We start from the raw sequence: 21,282 nt of genomic DNA on the forward strand, positions 1-21,282 counted from the left end.
TCGGCGTGTGTGTAAACAGTCGTAACATCAACTGAGAGAAAAAGACAATTTGCGGGTTTCACGACTCGTTTGAACCGCACGTGGCTCTAAATACAGTTGTTGTCTTTATCACGCGCAGCGAGGCAAAGATGAAGATCAAATCCAAGTCTTCGTTCCACAAATCCGAGAACACCTACAGGGTACGAGTCACACTGCAGCGTGATGCTGAGAGAGGAGCAGGGAAATACTGTAAACCCCTTTTTATCCGTGCAGTTTGTCACTTTAACAACCTCGATGAAACTCATAACGTGAAAGGAAATGGATGTTCTTTTGTTACGAGTTTCTGGGGAAAGATAACATTTCAAGTGAAGTAGATATATATCTTGATGGTTTGTGTGCAGCCTGCTGCAGAGTGTCAAATCCTTTTCAATTGTTTGTTCCAGTTTCTCACTTTCGCTGAAAGACTTTCCCACGTTAACATCGACGTCATCCATCGTATTGACAGGACTGGATCTTTTGCTGAGGTTTGTGCACCTTTTTATAAGTCTCCTCTTTTGGACTCCTGTTTGTCTGCCTCAGATTGGTGATTTATTTTTGTTTGTTTTGTTTTTCAGGAAGTAGAAACATACTTCTCTGAAGGACTGACAAAATGGAGAGACCTGAACTTAACAGAACACTTCAGTATGTGTGAAGACGAGCAGCATCATTATCTGTGTGTTATGAAACCTTGAGGGAAGATTTGTGTTTTCCCGGCTCATGTAAATCCGATGTCTTTCCTTCGCAGCGGCGTTTTTGAAAGAGGTATCCAACAAGAGCCAGTCATTCAACCTGCTGGTTTTCCACCAGAAGTACATAGTGGAAAGTCTGAAGACACACCTGGCTGTCAAGAACAGTCTGGCCTACCAGCCCCTGCTAGAGTGAGTGTTTTACAGTCTGTGGCTTTATCAGAGGAATGAGTTGTTGTGCAGTTGGTCCCCACGCTTTTTGGGATTTGTTTATGTTGTTGTTGCTTTAAAGGTCCTATATTGTATGAATTCAGACTTTAAAAAATTATATTATATTATTGCTGCATAAATATTGGAAAAGTGTCATTATACTACTATATATAAGTTTGTGATGTCACAAATTCACACTCATGTCATATGTGGTTGGCGATGGAGTGGATCAGTGGGAGGCCTGTGATTGGTTGTTACGTTGTTGGAGGGTTAAGATTGGGGTTCGGTTTAAGGTTAGGGACCAGCTGATTGACAGTGAAACAACCAATCACAGAGTAGGGTAGAGTTTAGAGCGTGCGTCACTTCGGCTGATCTAATCTAGCCCCAAATCTCTCTACATTTTTACGCGACAGAAATCACACGTTGCGGCGCTAGCTACCTGCAAGGCAAAAGAAAACCTGTGATTGGCCCCGGGCGCGCATCACTCAGAAAAGAGTCAGCCAATCAGAAGCGAGAGTCGCCTGAAAGACACAGACAGAAAACCGCCTGTTTTTGATAGCGCTCCACAGAGAATCTGAAAAGAGGAGATTTGAAACTATGTTGAGATGATTTTTGGTGCTTAAAACCACAAAATGATCTTTGTATGGATATCAAGACTATAATTAAAACACCAGAAAAATACATAATATGGGACCTTTAAGACATATCACGACTAGTTCATGTTCATGCACCCTGCAGTCAGGCTTTAATTCCCTCTGTTCCTCTTGTCTGTGTCTTCCTCCAGCCTGGTGGTGCAGCTGGCCAGAGACCTGCAGGCGGACTTCTATCCGCACTTCCCCGACTTCTTCACGCTGATCACCTCACTGCTGGACACGAAGGACACTGAGCTGCTGGAGTGGGCTTTCACCTGCCTCTCCTACCTCTACAAGTACCTGTGGAGGCTCATGGTGAAGGACATGACCAACATCTACAGGTGAGGCAGCAGATGGACTCACATGGGAGACCTTTTTTTTTTTTTTTTTCCATCTGAAGCAGAGGATGTAATAGAAAACATCTCATTTGGGCTTCTGTGGACATTTAACATACGGTATAAGTAGAAAAGTATGTCGACGCAGTTTCCGCTTGCCTTTTTCTTAAGTGTCTTTAGGGCCTTCTTTCCCCTGCTGCAGTCCTCACAGGTTTGCTTTTTGGAGCGAGAAGTGTTATCAGTAATCAGACGGCATATGTTATATGTAAGTGATATGTTGGCTGAAAGCTTTTTTTTTTTCTTAACTCTGCAGTTTGTACAGCACGCTGTTGGAACACAAGAAGGAGCACATCCGCAATTTTGCAGCAGAGAGCTTCTCTTTTCTGATGAGAAAGGTGGGTGACTGGTCTGTGATCAGCTGTGGTGATGGCTTTAGTAAAAATGATCCCGGAGGTAGTTATACTGTAGTTATACTGTATTCATGCTTTGTGTTGTCGGCGATAAAACAGCTGCCTCCTTTCGTTTAACAGGTTCCAGATCTCGATGCCCTGCTGACTCACGTCTTCTCCGACTTGGAGGAGCACCCCAACAAAGCGGAGGGAGCGGGTCAGCTGCTGTTCGAGATGTGCAAAGGAGTCCGAAACATGTTTCACTCCTGTGCTGCTACTGTAAGTTCACATTCAGAGTGGTGGTACGTTCAATGTGCATGAAATGTTGATGCTGCACAGGATTCCTGCTGCACGTTGGACACCTTTTACATTCAATTTAAACAGTTTCAGTCGTCTTGTGTGAGTTGATGTGATGCAGCAGACTGTAATGTGAAAACAGAAGGTGCTAATTCAGAAGTTGAAAGCCTGCTAGCGTGTAGATTTCTTTATATTTGTACCGTATGTTGTTAGACGCAGACATCCTGAAGTATGTTCTCGACTCTTATCTTTCCAGGCGCTCCCTGTGGCTTTGAAAAAGCTCGGTCCCACAACCAGCCGGGGAGTCTCTCTACCGTGGGACTCTGTCCGGGACGCTCTGGATCACACGGTCCAGGCCGCAGCCGATCATGTTAACAGAGAACACTTCCTGGTTTTGTGGGAGTCCTTACAGGTAAAGCTGAAAACACAGGAAGATTTCTGACTCTAGTTCTGGTTCAAAAATCCTTCCCAACAGTACAGTAGGTCATGACTCATCCTCATCATGACCTCAATCGGTGTCCCTGAATGGAAATTTTAGTGTGTTCAAACCTTCAGATTTACTTCCCCTTCCTTGTGTCTGATGGTGGTGTGTCCTCGCGTACAGGTCAGTGTTGTTGATGTCTTGGGTGTGGCAGAGGTGAAAGGAGAAGACCCAGACGTGGCAACGCAGCAGCTGGAGAGGCTGCTGTTCATCCTCCACACCCTGGTGTCCCACAGGGGCGGAGCCAAGATCACCAAGCCAGAAGCCGTCTGCCAGGTAAAGAAGAGAAAACTAATGATCTGAGATTTTATTACATTGGAAACCTTTTTCCTCCTCTGAAGTTAAACAGTGCATCGTGTAACTCGTGTCCCACTCTCGTGCCTCCAGACGGTGTTGCGGCTGACTCGGAGCTCTTCTCTGTCAGCTTCCTGCTCCCGTCTCCTCCTCCAGATCACCTCTTCGCTGCTCCTCGGGGAGAACATCAGCCTGCCCAAAGCACTCATCCAGGAGACTGTCCAAAAGGTGTGTTTGTGTGTGTAAACATCTGGATCTGTTCTCACCATGTGTGTGTAAAGACGATATTGTATATGTGAGGAAGAGCACGTTCCTTGCAGCTTGTGTGCTGACTCTGTGTGACTCCTCTTCACCAGGTGTTCAGCAGCACGATGGGAGAGGATCTGATACTGGAGTTCACCAAGGAGATGTTCACCATGAAGTACTTTGAACAGGTGAGTTCACATCAGGTTGATACGAGGTGCAGTTAAGAAGTTCAGAGACTGTTCCTGTTGCACACAAATGAAGTGCGGCGCAGCAGATACACACAGGAGGTTTATTGATCGTTGAAGTTATAGAGGGAGCGGGTCCTCTTCCACGGAGCCTGCCATGTTACTTTCTTTAGTAAGTAATAAGTTGCATTGCTAGATCATCATCAGCACCTGTGTTACACGTGTTTTTCTGACTACCCCTACGTGAACATTTGAGATTTCCCCATGGACCTGAAACTTGAGCTGAGAGCACACATAACATGTTCTACTGTTCTCATGTACTACGAGGCGTCTGAGGGAAAAATACTGTGCAAATGACCTGAACTGTGGCACAATGGAACTTTGTTCTCCAACATGACAAAGCAACTACTCACAATGCACCAGTTTCTTTCCCTCAACAACACAATCTCTCCTACTAACTGAATTTGGCTCCCTTAAACTTCTATTTGTTCCTAAAAATGAAGTTCAAGCTGAAGGGTCTCTGCTTTGATACTGTGGAGCAACCTCAGCGTGAATCACAGATGGAAATGGCCTTTTAGCTGGTGCTCCAAGTGTGGCAGGAGCATACAGCGCTCCTGCCACACTGTGCAAGGGAACTACTTTGAAGGGGAGGATAGCCAGATTGAAATCCATTTTTGGTTGTTATAGGTGCAGTCTCTGAACATCTTGGTCACACCTCATATATCTGGTGTTTTGAATGTGCTTCCTCCCTGACTAACCTCTGTCTCCTCCAGCTCTTCCTCCCCAGCCTGCTGCGCTTCACCGCTGGGCTGTTTGGCCGCGGCGATGCTCTGTCTCGCCACTGCGGTCTGGACGTGCTGGTCAGCCTGATCCTCGCCAAAGCCCCGCCTCCCACAGATGGCTCCATGGCCTTTGAAACCTACCCGCTGCTCTTCCCCGAACAGACCACAGGGTGAGACATTCAGTTTACCTCAATCGGGTCAATTCTCTGTAACTTAAAAAAAAAAGAAGCCCCGAGTCACATGTTTCAATTTCATGTGTAATTATTTTTATGAGGTAAACGTGTTCTTCTCCACCAGAGAGTCGAGCGGTGTGGAGGCGGGTCAGGCGAGCAGTCCGACATCAGAGCAGCCGGCAGTGTCGGAGCTGGTTCTGTCTCTGATCAAATGTCCTGAGGAGCAGAACCAGTCCATCACTAACCTGTCGCTGCCATGGGCCGCCCTGGTACTGCTGCCTCACCTCAGGTAACACGCACGCACACGCACGCACGCACACACACGCACACACACACACACACACACACACACACACACACACACACACACACACACACACACACACACACACACACACACACACACACACACACACACACACACACACCACACACACACACACACACACTTTTAAAAGAAAGTGACAAAAACGGTTTTATAAATGGTTCACACAATTGTTAATGTAAAATAAAATGTCCCTCGTCGCTACTGTCTATTTACTTTTAATGTATTTACTGTTTTTTTTGTTTTTTTTAAAGACCTCTGGCTCCAGCTCGTGTTGTTCTTGCTGTGCAGACTTTCCTCAACCACCTCCTGTGTGAGATCGAGACAGAGAGACTCGGGAGAGGTTCGTGACATGTGACTCAGGGCTTTTTGCTGTTGTTGGTAATGTCCATGCTGTATGAAACACTGCAGAAGCAGAAGTAGCTGCCTGTTTAATTGGTCACAATCTTTGTATTTTGTGAATATTCACACAATGTAAATATTCCCAAAATATTTCACACACCTACATGTGTACATCCACTGTCTCTCACCCTACCAACGCAGCCAGACAGGCACCACAACTGAGTGCTTCACTGATAACGAAGTAACTTGAAAGAGTATTTTATTGTTAATATGCTATTTAAATCTTATTCAATATAACTATTTCCCTCCAATTTATATTCTTGTTGTGTTTTCTTGTACATATGGTATAGCTCTTGCCTCTGTAACAAACAAATCCCCCCCCCCTCCACCCACACACACACACACACACACACCAAATTAAAAAGTACCTGCTTACCTACAAATGTATCTATATCAATGATTATTTGGTCAGGATGGAATATTTGGATATTTAATTTGGTCCGTATCACTATTTGATCACATGTAATCATGGTCAATCATGATCTTTCAAAGTGCCTGATTAGTTTGAACAGAAGAAGCCTTTCAGATGAGAAGTGAAACATCTTCAAGAAGCTGAAGGACGTCTAGTTTCCTTCGGATAACACTTTGATCTATAAACAGAGGACAGTTTGAATACTTCCTGTGAAGTCCACTTTAATGTGCTCATATTTTCAATCGACTCAAACAAATGTGATAACTGAACAAAGATTGTGAATAATGAACTGCTCTCTTCCTGTCACACCTGCAGCTGCTCTGTTTGTAGCCAGACAGGCTCTGAGCTGCCTCCTCTCTCTGGACAGCTCTCCTCAAGTTCGCTTCCTGGTCACTGTGGACAAAGTCAACACCATCCTACGGTAGGCTCTGTGTCTGTGTCTGTGTGTTCTTCCTTCCCTTTCTGCTTCCTCTAAAGCTTTAAACTCATTACCATCGTCTTCATTGTTGCTCCAGGATGTTCCCCACAGACCTGTCGGCTCTGCTGCTCGGAGACCTGTACTACACCCGCCTGTCGCTCAGTGGGGTTTCAGAGCACCTCTCCCACAATGCACTGCTGGAGCTCTACCAGATGTTGCACGCCAACCTCTCCTCCAACATTTCAAAGGTTTGTCTCCAATCATAGAAACGGAGCTCACCCGAACACAAAGATGGCATGTTTCATTGAATGCGAGATCAATTTACTCACTTGAAGGCTGTGTTTGGATGTTGCTGAAGAACATATGAATGAATTTGAATATGAATTTCAAAAACTCTTTTCCCGCTCAGATCCGCCTGCTGACTCTGAGGATCCTCTCTCAGTTTGAGGCAGAGCTTCCTCCACAGACTGAGGTACGACTGTCCGTCCACCCACAGAGACCCATTTAAGTATGTGACTGTTTGAAACAGAAAGTGTTCTTACTCGCGCTGGTTTCCGCCTCTTGGTCCAGGGTGAGGAGAACGTGGAGGTGCAGCCGGTGTTTGCGGTTTGCCTGCAGGCCGAGCTGGTGCCGGCTTCAGTGCAGGACTACAGAGAGAAGCTGCTTCACTTGCGGAAGCTGAGACACGACCTGGTGCCGCGCAGCCTGCCGCAGGGGCCGTCGGGCTCCTTCCAGCAGGTACACACTGGAGGTTTATTGATAGTTGAGGTTATATTTTCTCAGTGTTCTCGCTGTTTCTTTGATGACACAAAAACCAAAAACATGATATACCGTAGGTGACATGTTCCCATGGCATCGATGCCGATTCCATTTGAAGTAGTTGCCATTAGAGGAATATCACAAATTGCTTTAAAGGATTTAGAGCGATCTATTGGCAGAAATTGAATATAATATTTGCAATTCTGCTTTAATGAATGTAGAATCACGTGAAATCACATTCATTTACCTTAGAATGAGCCCTCTGTATCTACATAGGGAGCGGGTCCTCTTCCACAGAGCCTGCCATGTTTCTACTGTAGCCCTGAAGGGACAAACTCAACACTATTTCTAGAGAGGGCCCCAGTGAATTCTCCTAAAGGGAGGGTCAGTTGTTTGAAATTTGCCACTAGATGCCACCAAATCCTACTCACTGCTCCTTTAAGATGTACTCGCTGCGATGCTGGTGTAGAAAACTTTCTTAACAGTGTATACAAGACAATGACAGGTGACAACACGTCCTGGTTCCCCTCTTTTTTCACTGCAGGTGCCTCTGCGATACCTCATTGCAATGCTGTTTGTGAACTTCAGGCCCCTGTGGGACGCAGTCATTGAGCTTCTTGTGTAAGTCTAAAACAATCCTTCACTTTCATTTTCATGTAAGGTGGATTAGAGCCTGATCGATATATCGGCCGGCCGATTTTATAGGCCAATGTTGTTCTATCACAGATAGATCGATATTGGCGTTTATGTTTCATACTTTTTTCAGTTTTTTTAAATTATAGTTATTTATAATAAATACATTTCCAGTGAAGTTTGCCGTTTCAGTGCTCTGGTGTCAGTCAACAGTAAAATATCCTGACTTCCTTACATTTCTTTGCGACAAGTGTCAAAAGTGTTTGATAACCACATTTGAAAAATTTGGTTTTATGTACTGTATGTCGTGATTACACATAAAAATATCAGCTCATATGTTGATATCATAAATTTGTATATCTCTAATATTTGTATCGGTTTCTACCCCAAAAAAAATCCTGTATCAGTCGGGCTCTAATGTGCACATTTCTAAACAGCACGGTGGTTTGTTGGCTTTCTACTGTATCTTTGAAAACGTCAGTTTTAAGTAAGGAATGCTAATAATGCTAACAGGCTTTATCAGTAAAATACAACACTTCATCTAAATTACCTTAATAAATATTACAAATATTCGCCATGTTGAGGTGTTTGTGGCATGCATTCAGCATAAATGAGCCGCCTCCCTCTTTACAGGAGCCATGCCAGGGGGATGGACAACAAGGACTTCTGGAGGGTGTATCACGAACATCTGGAGATGGTGGCAGGGCTGGCTGGTAAGGCTGGCTGGTTTCTGGGGAAACGTATTCTCACTAGTTACATGTAAAGTCTTTAGGTGTCAGATGTTTAGATGGTCGACACACGGGTTTGTTGCTTCTGTTAAAATGTCAACACAGTGGTGTTGGTATATTTATTTAGCAGTGAATCGTTAAAGGAAAAAATGCAAAAGAAACATGATCAAAGTCGATTTTCTGCACGTTGTAGAAAATGAACTGCAAGAGGATGATGAAGATGATGACGACAATGATGGGGAAGAGTCTGGTGTGCAGAGGGGGCCGGGCTGTGATGTCATTGAAAGTGGGGATCTGGGCGTGCTGTTCCTCGAGCAGCTGAAGTCGACCTCTGACCCCAACGAGAGGACGGACTTCCCCAACTTCCGCAGCCTGTTGTGGCGTGCCATGGCCGAGTTCCCCGACAGGGTGGAGCCCCGCAGCCGTGAGCTGAGCCCTCTGCTGCTCAGGTTCATCAGGTCAGTAGTTGATATATTGATTTTGGAAAAAAAAAAAAACACTTTGTCCTGATCGATCATTTCCCAAAAAACATGCAAATTTGAGACCTTGATGGTTTTCTTGTTGGCAGGAATGAGTTTTATCCCGCCGACCTGCTGGTGGCGCCGACTCAGGACCTGAGGAAGAGAAGCGACGCTGCTCTGGAGGAGTCAGGGATGGCTGTGGAGGTGGAAGGGAGAGAGAGGAAGAGGAAGTGGAAGAGGGAAGCAGACAGGAGAGGAAGACTCTTCCAAGGAGAGCTGCTGCCAAGTAAGATATCAGAAACGCATCTAGCAGTGAGGTCAAACAATGTTGGGAGTGGGATTCAATCACAGGCTCTGAGATCTTAAATTATCATTAGTTCTTGATGATATCTACATTTTGATGTCACTGTGATAGTTACTTCATTATTTTTTATAATAGTGTTGTTGTTGTCTACAAAGAGCCCAGAATGTAAACACATTTTTATTTTAAGTGTAAAATCACCAAAAGAGCACACAGAAAGGAAACCAAATAATAGAAACCACATTTAGAACAGCAAGGTTAAAAACAGTAGTGTCCCAGGCCTGTAGCAGGGTGACTAACGGCTGGTTTATGTAATAGGATCGTTCCCCCCCTCCCCCCCGATGGAGACCTGCAGAGTCCGAATTCAGTAAATAGAAGAATACATCTGAGTGTCTTTGTCGTTTCTCTCTCAGGCAGCTTATCACCCATCTGAAGGTGTTCGCCAAATTCACCAACCCTCGCTCCCTCTATCAGGAGAGCAGCCTCAGGGAGCTCTATGACCAGGTACACACACACATACACACACACGCACGTGCACACACACACACACACACACACACACACACACACACACACACACACACACACACACACACACACACACACACACACACACACACACACACACACACACACACACACACACACACACACACACACACACACAGTCTTTAAGGGGAGACACAGCTGGCAAAAACATTGTTTTTCTTTTAATGCTCTACTCAATTTTGAATTTTGGGCTCTTTTGCTTCCACAACATGTCTCCTTTCAGACCAGTGGAAAGAAATTATCTAAAATACACGTACATTTAGGTGTTTATTTCACTTCATGGTGTGTATTTGTGTCTGAAGGTTTCTACTAAATTCACCAAAACTTATCATATATGAAATGGTTTACAATCAATGAGACATGAACCAACTCGGTGTGTGGAAACCTTCAGAATATAGATGAACTGTGAGCAAGTACTACTGAAGTGGGGATTTCTGGCTCAGATCTCAGAAAAAAAACACATTAAAAAAAACAACCTGATTTTATGTTTTACAATACATGCTTCAAGGTCGTTTTGTCATGATGAGTTTCAGTCTTTGTCAAAGCCGGAAATCTTCACTTCAGCAGCACCTACACACACCAGACTTTTCAGCCCTTTTCTCATCTATATTTGGAAGGTTTTTTTTTTTTACAGAGGAGTTTGTTCACATCATTAAAAGCCTGATTCATGTCATATTTGATCCATGAAATATTTAGATTTTTTCTTTTTTGTATTTTTTTTTTTATGGCTGTTGATAATGTTGTCTAATTTCTGGAGTGATGAAAGAGAGAATTTCTGACCCAGGATTTATCCAATGTTCAGATTTGTTCTGGAAATGTGAACAAATGATTGCAAATTTAATTAGATGAGGCATCATTTGCATATTTAAACATAACATTGCAGAAAACTTGTCATACAAAAATGTATTATCTTGAGTATAAGTATTCAGCTGGGGAAGTTTCACAGTGATATCTGTTAGTTAAACGTTTACTCTCTTCAACTGTAGTGCCTCAAACTATGAACAGAGCTGCTTGATTCTGCAACATCATGATGTATTTTGATCTAATTCTAGTAATTTTCCAGCAGCTCTTTAAAGTCATGTAAAAAAAAAGCCGAAGGAGACGCGCTGATGGTCCTGGTATATTTCTGTTCTGTGTTTCCAGCTGCTCTGCCATCAGGACCAACAGATTCAGCGAGTGGCGCTGGAGTGTGTGCTCACATACAAAGACCCCAACATAGTACCGTACAAGTAAGAAAACTACCATCATCATCTTAAGAGATAGAGGGGAAACAAATGTACAGTCCATAATTCTTTGGCAGCAGCAATCCTAGGCTCTCTATAAAGAGCTCCTTTGATAATTCGAGGCCTTCATCATTGAGCCTCTTCGGTTACAGACGGAGGAATGTGAACTTCCACCTCGGTGTGGATTCTGTCCGACATTATGGGTTCCACTGTCTGTTAGCAAGCTATCTGTTTACCACGAATTTAATCAACCTGCAGACAGATGAGCAGCTCCGGGGTCGTTTTGTGTTCCAGATGAGTGGCGCTTTGTTCAGCATCAGGCTGTCACACTGACCTGCTTTCAGGACGGCGACAGACAACAGTGAACTGATGGGTTTTTGGGGTTTTTTTTGTGGCACATTATTACTGTAATACATATTTTAGGACATGAAACATGGACATTTAAAATACATTGACATTGTTATTGCTTATCGGTTACATATAAAATCATTACAGTGCTGCATTTTGGGAAAATGGGAGCTTCTTTAGTCAAAGTTTAAACAGGCATCCAGCTGATGAATGTTTTATTGAAGACATTGAACCACTGCAGGTAACAGGGGTGCTGCTTTTTGTGTTTTGACCTGTGTGTCTGTGTGTCCGTGTCCGTGTGTCTGTGTCTGTGTCCGTGTGTCCCCTGTGTGTTCAGGGAGAATCTCGAGAGGCTCCTGGACGACAAACACTTCAAAGAGGAGATTGTCCATTTCAACATCTCTGAGGAGACAGAAGTGGTGGATGCGTCCCACAGAGGGACACTCATCCCGCTGCTTATGAGGTAGTGTAACTGGACATGTTTGTAGTTTTTCTGAGAGTTAAATTAGAAGATATCACCCTTTTTTCTTTTCAAAAAAGTGTGAAACAGTTCTTTCGTTAACCTAGCGTAAAAACTGGAAGTGTCAAAACAGCTTGAATCTGTAAAAGTTTTGAAAATCCACCCACAAGTATCTCCAGAGGACTTTTGCACAGCTGAACAATAGACTATAGATCAAAATAGATGTAATCTCAATGGTTTGCCATTAAGAGTCACTAAGAGGCACTTCACCTCTTCCCTGTCTTGATGCTAAGCTAAGCTAACTCTGTAGCTTCAGATCCAGAGGACAGACATGACAGTGGTATCAATCTTCTCATCTAACTCCCAACAAGAAAGTTAATTATTTGCCCAAAATGTCAAACTATCCTTTCAACTTGCAATACTCCGGTTTGCTCAGTATTTTTATTGTGCTATAAACCAATAATACAAACACCAGTTCATAGATTATCTTCTTTTTACCTGTTGAAAGCAGCAGCAGGGTTTACAGTAGAGCATTGTGCTTTTATAGGCTCTCTGTCCCAGCCAGTCTGTCTCCCACATTTTTTTTTTAAATCAATATTGATTCTGTGTTTGGTGCTTAGTCATTTGTACTACCTTATTTTTTTTACATTCCTGCTTTGGATAAAAATACAGGAAGCGATTTTGATAATTTTCTTTTTATTTCCAGGAATAAACTGACCTTTTACCTCAGTTTTATAAAGCTTCATTTACTCAATCACCAGCTCTATGTTTTCTCTGTATGACACAGGATCCTGTTCGGCCGTCTGCGCACTAAAGCCGGCAGCAAGTTTCAGGGGAAGGCGAGCGCCGCCACCCGGTCCTCCATCATCCTGCGTTTCCTGGCAGGTTGTAAGGCTGAGGAGCTGGGAATGTTCATCGACCAGCTGCTGGAGCCCGTCATCCATCACAGCCAAGGTGGGACTGAAAACGAGACAAGACACGTCACACAGCATAAGAAGCAAAAGCTGTTTGTTGTTCACGTGTTTTTATTGAATGCTTCGTGACTCCCTAAACATTTAAAGAGTTTAAAATTTTTCTACAGTACTTTATGTTCAGGAAAACACAAAGATTTGCTGCTCATATGTTAAAAAAAATATGATGATTTCTTTTGTTTTGCATTATTATAAACCAAATTTATATATTATTATTATTTAAATACTGTTAGTTTAACAAAGTCAGCAATTTAACTGAAACCGGTGAATTCTGTTATACATGTTCCTCAAAAATGCATTGATAGATGTATTATGGTTCCTCCTCATCCTACTGTATATTGTAATACAGTAGAAATGACAAAATATGCGACGTAGACATGCAAAGATGATCATTTCCTCCATCTTTTCTGTTCAGGCTCCTGTCTGGCTGCGGTGCAGCGGGCGGTAGCGGAGACGGACTCGGGTGCCGTCCTGCCGCTGGGCCGTCAGCACAGCCTGCTGAACGTTATCAACGTGGTGATCCAGAAACTGGGCCACCTCATCCACATCTACCTGCCCAGAGTGCTGCAGATCCTGCTGTGTCTCACGTCCTCCGTGTCCACCATCCTGGACAACAGGGACCAGGTAATCAGGATCAGTCCTTCAGGATGGACATTTGATTGCTTTTATTAATTCGTCTTTCCTTTTTTGTACAGTAAATATTTAAAGTCCTTCATATGTACTCTCTCAGCTGCGAGCAGGTTGCATCAGTCCTCTTAAGAACCTGAGGAGACTTGGTATCATGAGGATCCAGGACTTTTTTGATGGCTTTGACTCGTACAGCTTCAGCCCAGATGAGCTGGATGCTGTGTTTCAGGGCATCGTCTGGCCTCAGGTACACATTTCAAAACAACTGTTTTTGTTGTATTGTATGTGTTTGCTTTGTCCAGACACTTCCCGTTTACCTATACGATATCATTTGTTCTACGTGCAGGTGTGTCGCCTCCCCACAGAGAGCCCCTACTCCCCCACCCCTCTGCTCAAACTCATCCATGTGTGGTGCAAAAATGCCAGGTCAGCGTCTGTAATGTCCCCATCATGTCGCGGTTTTCATCCAGAGTGAGTTAAAGCACGTACAAAGACGTTGTTTCCCTGTGTTTCAGGTTCTTCCCCCTCCTGGCCCTCCAGAGGCCGGACCACCCAGAGTGCAACGTCCTGTTAAACGTCTTCGCCCTCCTCTCGGCCAAGAAAGCTTCCCCAGCGACCATCGCCATGGTAATGGACATAGCCGAGTCTCTGGCAACCACAGAAGACTTTGCAGCCACAGAGGCCGAGACGGAGCTCAGCGTCAACGGCTGTGTGTTCCCGCGGCCTGAAGAGGGCGCTCTCACCACAGGTCAGCAGCTTTAACAACAAGATGAAAATAAATGAGGCTAATCTCCGTCGTCGTTGCCCCTGGTTACAGTTAAATGTGCACTTTGTTGTATCTCCTCCAGACTCATTAACTCAAGGCTCCAGACTGCTCCTGCCTCACATCTCCACCCTGCTGCGCTACCTCAGCGGAGTGGTACGCAACACAGACCGACTGAAGAAGAAGAAGTTCAGGGCACAAGTAGCCAAAGAGCTCAACATCCTCTCCAAGTGAGTTCACTGTCGGCTGGTTATTTAAAGGTGAGATACGGTAGAGTTTACTATGTCTCCTTCAAATAATGTTTGGATACGTCCCTCTCTCTCTCTGCCAGGGTCAGCCGGTTTGTGAGCGACAAGGAGCAGAGCTCGGTGCTCATCAGCCTGCTGCTTCCTTACCTCCAGAAAGGCCACAACCCTCAAGTGAGACTGACAGCTTCATTATTTACAAACCTGTCATGATACAGAGTGACGTGTGTGTGTGTGTGTGTGTGTGTGTGTGTGTGTGTGTGTGTGTGTGTGTGTGTGTGTGTGTGTGTGTGTGTATGTGTGTATATATATATATATATACCTGGTCATAGAGCTCCCTGAGGCTGCTCTCCTGATAGAGGGAGCGAGGGTTGGTGAATTTGGCGAACACCTTCAGATGGGTGATAAGCTGCCTGAGAGAGAAATGACAAAGACACTCAGATGTTTTCTTCTATTTACTGAATTCGGACTCTGCAGGTCTCCATCGGTGGGGAAAACGATCCTATTACATAAACCAGCCGTTAGTCACCCTGCTACAGGCCTGGGACACTACTGTTTTTAACCTTGCTGTTCTAAATATGGTTTCTATTATTTGGTTTCCTTTCTGTGTGCTCTTTTGGGACCATGCTGTTTGGTGATTTTACACTTAAAAACACAGCGCTTGGGAGGCTCAACTCAAACTTTGTGTTTGTTTCAGGAGACAGAGATTGACATCCTGGCCACCGTACAGAACCTGCTGCGACAGTGCGTGCAGCCCTCCTCCTTCCTGCGGCCGCTCGGCAAACTCTTCTCCGTCATTCACAACAAGCTGCCCAGGCAGGCCCTCACCAACGTCTTCCAGGTACAACACAGAACTGCTGTTTACAGGGATTACTGTGTTTGTACTTTAAAGGTCCCATATTTGACACTTTTACCCGTTTTATTTATAGTCTAAATATCCATAAGAAGATATTTTTTGGGGTTTTAATTACCAAAAAACATCTCAATATAGCTTTACATTTCTCTACAGCTTCTTTCTGGAGCTCTACAAGACAGGCTGCTTAGTCTCTGTGTCTTTAAGGTGCACTGACCCCGACTTCTGATTGGCTAACTCTTTTCTGAGTGACACACGTCCCGGCCCAGTCTCGTCGCTCGCCAGTTACGCAACAGAATAACCGCTCAGTATTTTACTGCACATAAAAAGTGTCACATTGGTCCCTCCTGAGGGCGGACGTATGAAGTGAGGGAACGTTTCTGACATCACAAAGTTACAGAAGTCCAAACAGCACAGTTGCCGACTACGAGCCGTCTGCATTTACAGAGCATCAGTACCTTCTTTCTACAATATGGGACCATTAAAATGTGTTCAAAGATGTAGTTTCTGCTGTTAGTTACACTGCACTGACCAGGTGGTGTGTCACTTTTGCTAGCAGCTTGACATGACATGTTAAATACGACACAGATGAGTTTATTAATCCATATGGAGTTATCACAGTGATATACAGAGGTTTGCACATTGATTTGACCCAAAGTATAACCAATTATGAACCAGTCAAACTCCTATAGATGATGTTTTAACTCCCTCTTTCTGCTACTCTGTTTTCAGACTCTGTCGGATCTGGAACCTTCGCTCACATATATCACAGAATTAGCAACAAAGGTAAGTTCATTGTTGCCATTGACATTAAATATTATACTGTCATTTACTAAATCAGTGAGGAACATTACAGCCGTACATAGCCAGACCTATCTCCACTCCACTGTCATTCTGTTTGGGGAAAAAAACCCGCTGTGGCTTGAGTGTCTGGGCGAAGTGTAGAAACACAGAGTGGAAGATGAGAAGAGGGTTGATTGAAGTAGTCAACCGTCGGCCGGTTTATAGAAACATTCTACATGAAGAACATCAGAGATGAGTTTTTATCCAAAGCTTGTAGAGGTCTCCATGGTAACCTCTGCAGGGTCACAGTGCTCCAAACTGCAACAACAAACCTGCTGTTCTCTGCTTCCAGCTGAACGCGTTCGACAGTCGACACTTGGACGAGATCTACTTTGACGTGCGTCTCACGGCTTTCCAAGAAGCTGCCAGGCGAGTCAGAGACATGCAGACTCTGGACCTGGACTACATCAGCACCATCATGTACAACTGTTTCCACACATTTGAGGTGAGTAGATATACAGTACAATAGTGTTTATACTAAGAGCTACAGCCTAAGAAGAGATTTTTGTTTAATCTTTTCTCTCTCCGTCACTCCTCTGGTGCAGATTGGTGACATGTCGCTGGGAGACAACGCCAACATGTGTCTGTCTGCAGTGATCACCCAGCTGGCAGCGGTCGGGGCCGGAGAGCAGATCTACAAGGACGTAGTGCAACACACCATCCTGGACGCCGTACACAAGGGGCTCCGCAGCAAGACGGAGGTACGGAAGCTCTTAACATGAAGCCACTAAACTCCCTGTTTAACTGTGAAGCAGGTTTAAAGAGGCAGTCTCTCCCCCCCTCTCATCCTCCCAGAGTGTGCAGCATGAATACACCACCGTCCTCGCCTGCCTGGTGAAGACCTTTCCCTCCAAGAAAGAGTTCCGGGACCTGGTGCAGCTCACCGACTACAACGACCCCGAGTCCGACTTCTTCGAGCACATGAAGCACATCCAGGTGGGAGATTGACCCCCGACGAACCCGACGTGCATTTTCCGTCAGGCACTAAGCACATATCATACAGTGTCCCCCTAACATGGTTCAGACATTGCCAGATTCTACATAATCTCCTCTACACACTCTAAAAACACGATGTAGCATGAATGGTTAGCCTCTATAATGACCAAGATATGAGTTTAAAAGTGAAGGTTGTGAAAACACCCTGAAAATAGCTTTGGGTTGATATGGTGAACCGTGAGCGCTCCGTCTCCTTCTGTATCTGGTTGACACCACAGACACAGTCACACGTGTGGTTTTTTTTTTTGTCTTCGTGTAGATCCACCGTCGGGGTCGCGCCCTGAGGAAGTTGGCCAAGCAGCTGACGGAGGGCACGGTGCAGCTGACCCCTCGCTCCCTGCAGAATTACATCATGCCGTACGCCATGACGGCCCTGCTGGACGAAAAGATGCTGAAGGTGACTCGAACACTGTTTCCGTTTCAAACTGCAGGATGAGTGTTGTTTCTTTCGTTTGAGTGTCTGACCCGTCCCCTTCCTCCCACACCGCAGCATGAGAACATGACATCAGCGTCGGTGGAGGTGGTGGGCGCAGTGTGTCGCAGGCTGACCTGGTCCAAGTACCTCTACTACCTGAAACACTTCATCCACATCCTGCAGACGGCGCAGGCTGAGCAGAAGCTGGCTGTCAGGTTGGGATCTTTACGCGTGTTTGAATTACATTGGATGACTTTTAATGATCTTCTCTCGACCTTTCAATGACCTGTTTTATTGTTTTCCCTTAATTCAAGAAACACTAACTGACTATTACTTCTTTTTGTTTTTTTTTACTTCTTTTTCTTTCACCTCCCTCTCTGCAGTTTACTGGTCACAGTCCTGGACGCGTTCCACTTCGACCATCAGACCCTCAGTCGAGAAATGGAAGCTGCCAAAGCCAGAGAAGGTGAGTGACTTCATCAAACCACCAGAATTGACTTGGTGTGACTTCTTTCTGTTCCACAAAATTTGATGTGCACTGTCTCCTCAAGTTTCAGGTCCATAGCAAAATCGCAAATGTGCATGTGGTCTCAAAAACGCGTGTTACTCAGGTGCTGATGTTGATCAAGCGACATGACTTGGGGTACTTACTTACGAAGGTTGTTGCTTCTCTGCTTTGTTTGTGCGCCACAGAAACAGTCTTTTTGATTGCCCCTTTTACATCTTGGGCTTCCCCATTTTTAGGGTGTTTGTGTCTGACGACACTAAAATAAATGTGTGGCACAGGGGAAGAGAGTTTAGTTGAAATGATGTTGCTTTTGTTAAGTAAAGTGGCTGTATCTTTGGATGCCACTTGTATCAAACAAGCTAATTCTGATCAATGACACAAAGTAACATGAATACGTATCTTTGCCAAGCTGCGAGCGTCACCATCGACGCAGATGACGAAGACGAACCTGCAGCCGACGAAGCAGGCGGCAGCGATGACGAGGAAACAATGGCGATTGACAGTAAGGCTGCTTCCACCGATGTCCCCATGGAAGCGGACACTGCTGACACAGAAAAAAACGGCATCCCAGAGAAAGTGGTCAGCACTAAAGCCACGGGGGAGGTGGCTCCTAAACCAGTCGCGGTGGCCAGCGGACTGCCGCAGAGCCGAGAGGAGCTGGAGTCTCTGATCAGTGCGATCCAGCAAACTGTCAACAACAGCGTGCTGCCCCGCCTGCACAAGTGTCTCACCGCAAAGGTACGACACACACACACACACACACACACACACACACACACACACACACACACACACACACACACACACACACACACACACACACACACACACAAAATTGTTTTTGTTGTCTGTTCTGAAAAACTCTCAACAGCAGTATATGTAGTAGAAGTGTGTGTGTGTGTGTGTGTGTGTGTGTTGTCTGTAGCTTAAGCGTGACGAGGAGCACAAGGCCGTGAAGTCAAAGGATGTGAAGGAAGAGGAGGTGGCGCGGATACCGATAGCCTTCGCCATGGTCAAACTGATGCAGACTCTGCCTCCAGACATCATGGATGCCAACCTCCCCGGGTACGCAGCCGTGTGTGTAGTCTGAGGATGGTGTTGATGTCGGAATAAAAGCTCTTATGTGAACAACAGATGCATCATAATTAGTGTTCACTTATCCCGGCTCACGTTACATTTTCATATTTACTCTGAACCTCACAACCTGCCGGCGGGTCTGAAAGGCTTTTTTTTTTTTCAGATTCCATCTTTTTTAAATTTTTTGTTAAATAAATGATCAAAACAATTCCAGCTACATTTCTTCTTCTTTTATAAATTATAACATTCTAATTATTTAATTCCAAAAGATGTTTTTGAGTTCTCCATACTGTGGTAGCCATGATTGTTCTGTTACCACGGAGATGCAGGACCTGCTGCTGCTGACAAAAATGATCCCACAGTGAGGATCTCACATATGACGGGAGCAAAAAAATCGCCCTGAAACTGCTTCGGAGGGTTAAGATGTTGTTGTATTTTTCGGCAAGGCTACGACATCTGATTGATCATTTCTTTTGCACTTCTTCCGTTCCTGTGCGCGATGCAGCATCCTGATCAAGGTCTGTGTTGTACTGAGGAACCGTTTCCAGGAGGTACGAGACGTGGCGAGGGGAACTCTGGTGAAGATCATCGAGACGTTAGGCTGCAGGTATCTGCACTACCTGCTCAAAGAGATGCAGAGCGTCCTGGTCAAGGGCTACCAGGTAGGAGCCAAAACAAACACGCAAACAACACAGAAAGATACACATATTTGCTGTTTTGTGTAGGCTTATTACAGTGCACAAATTACTGGCATTAACCAAATAGTCCTTCACATTTGTAGAAAGTAGGAAACATAGCGGATCAGATTGGCATTGTTGTGAAAATATAAACTTGTTTTTTCTCTGATTAGCTGAATATCTGCTGTTTGTGTTTCCCTCCATCCAGGTCCATGTTCTAACATTCACAGTTTACCAACTGCTGTCCGTCGTCAGTCCAACCCTGAAGAGCGGAGACCTGGACCCCTGCATGAACATGCTCATTGATGTAAGGACTTTTCAGTTCCCCGTTTAAAACCTCGTTGTCTCGGGTCGACTTTTTTAAGCCAGATTTTCATCTACGTTCATCTTTATCTTCTGTTACTCTTCTTCCTCTTTGGTACGATCGTCCTCCGGATCAGATCTTCAACAACGAGCTGTTCGGGGCCGTGGCCGAGGAGAAGGAGGTGAAGGGGATCGTTTCCAAGCTGATGGAGGCGCGACACAGCAAGAGCATGGACTCCTACGAGCTGCTGGCCCGGTTCTGCAGCAAGGAGAGCATCACCAAACTCATACTGCCGCTGAAGGAGGTGAGGAGGCTTTGATTGGTGGAACAGAAAAATACACGCTTCAGTAGAAAACAATCCGTGTGTCATCAAACGCAGAGGATAATACTTGGATCAGACAAAAAGTGACTCCACAAAAATCCTTTCACACTTTGTTGGAGAGTATTTTTTTTTTACCGTTGTCTTTGAAAGAACGGAGATACAGCTGTTCTAAATAACCTTGTAGAATGACCACATCTGGTATTGAAATATACAAGAATATAAATAAATAGATTAAAAAAGGAAAGAAAAGATGAAGAACTGGCAATTAATTAGTATTATTTTGACCCTTTCTCAATAGATTAAGATTAATGATGACTTTTTATTGCAATAACTTGCTGTGGCCATATCTTCACTGTCAGCCAATCAGTAGAAGTATTATGTTTCTTCAACTGCCTGTTATTTTTGCTCAATAATTTCGTAAAAAAAATTATATTAATAATTTTTTTTTCAAAAAGCTGTAATAGGTTTTCGGACAAAAAAATAACTTAACACATCAATATATAAAATATTGTCAGTGAAATCATTTATAATATATATATTTTGTACATCTCTCAATAAATTACATCTGTTTAACAAGTTCTACTATGAAGCTATGAATATTTATCAATTTTGATTTAAATATAAATGTTTGTTAAAGCCGTTGACAGTAGTGTGCATAACGTTAACACAGGAGAGATAAATGAATGGCTTGCACTTGATAGTTCTCCTCACCCTTTCTCTCTCTCTCTCTCTCTCTCCCCCCTCACTGCCTCCGAGCAGATCCTGGAGACTTCCTCCAGGCTGAAGGTGTGTAACCGGGTGGCTGCAGTCCTGCGGCGGCTGGTCCTGGGTCTGCTCTCCAACACTGGCATGACTTCACAAGACATCCTGCTGCTGAGCCACGGCCTGGTCAGCCAGAGCCTGCCACTGCTCACCAAGAGAGACCGGTACACAC

The 21,282-nt window shown here is 44.6% G+C and overlaps 1 protein-coding gene across 1 annotated transcript in view; it reads left to right on the forward strand.

Moving 5' to 3' along the window:
• utp20 (UTP20 small subunit processome component) overlaps window positions 1-21,282 on the forward strand; it is a 26,390-nt gene continuing 5,108 nt past the window's right edge. Inside the window, 47 exon segments of the mRNA XM_069700091.1 lie at window positions 1-179; window positions 423-503; window positions 594-660; window positions 764-896; window positions 1,699-1,887; window positions 2,195-2,276; window positions 2,412-2,549; window positions 2,824-2,979; window positions 3,172-3,324; window positions 3,436-3,570; window positions 3,699-3,776; window positions 4,547-4,725; window positions 4,853-5,017; window positions 5,308-5,396; window positions 6,183-6,288; window positions 6,383-6,533; window positions 6,695-6,757; window positions 6,856-7,023; window positions 7,589-7,665; window positions 8,311-8,390; window positions 8,599-8,863; window positions 8,974-9,050; window positions 9,053-9,152; window positions 9,581-9,671; window positions 10,860-10,945; window positions 11,625-11,750; window positions 12,535-12,701; window positions 13,134-13,342; window positions 13,449-13,592; window positions 13,692-13,771; window positions 13,861-14,093; window positions 14,194-14,338; window positions 14,440-14,527; window positions 15,051-15,194; window positions 15,939-15,992; window positions 16,342-16,494; window positions 16,595-16,750; window positions 16,845-16,985; window positions 17,305-17,442; window positions 17,536-17,675; window positions 17,844-17,926; window positions 18,378-18,706; window positions 18,894-19,033; window positions 19,551-19,707; window positions 19,931-20,029; window positions 20,163-20,330; window positions 21,108-21,274. Coding sequence (XP_069556192.1) covers window positions 129-179; window positions 423-503; window positions 594-660; window positions 764-896; window positions 1,699-1,887; window positions 2,195-2,276; window positions 2,412-2,549; window positions 2,824-2,979; window positions 3,172-3,324; window positions 3,436-3,570; window positions 3,699-3,776; window positions 4,547-4,725; window positions 4,853-5,017; window positions 5,308-5,396; window positions 6,183-6,288; window positions 6,383-6,533; window positions 6,695-6,757; window positions 6,856-7,023; window positions 7,589-7,665; window positions 8,311-8,390; window positions 8,599-8,863; window positions 8,974-9,050; window positions 9,053-9,152; window positions 9,581-9,671; window positions 10,860-10,945; window positions 11,625-11,750; window positions 12,535-12,701; window positions 13,134-13,342; window positions 13,449-13,592; window positions 13,692-13,771; window positions 13,861-14,093; window positions 14,194-14,338; window positions 14,440-14,527; window positions 15,051-15,194; window positions 15,939-15,992; window positions 16,342-16,494; window positions 16,595-16,750; window positions 16,845-16,985; window positions 17,305-17,442; window positions 17,536-17,675; window positions 17,844-17,926; window positions 18,378-18,706; window positions 18,894-19,033; window positions 19,551-19,707; window positions 19,931-20,029; window positions 20,163-20,330; window positions 21,108-21,274 — 6,221 coding nt within the window. The 5' untranslated portion in view covers window positions 1-128.

Source organism: Brachyistius frenatus, unplaced genomic scaffold (assembly GCF_029030835.1).
Source record: "Brachyistius frenatus isolate BFR_SWC_R1_liver_20210118 unplaced genomic scaffold, ASM2903083v1 Contig_32, whole genome shotgun sequence".
NCBI classification, from domain to species: Eukaryota; Metazoa; Chordata; class Actinopteri; family Embiotocidae; genus Brachyistius; species Brachyistius frenatus.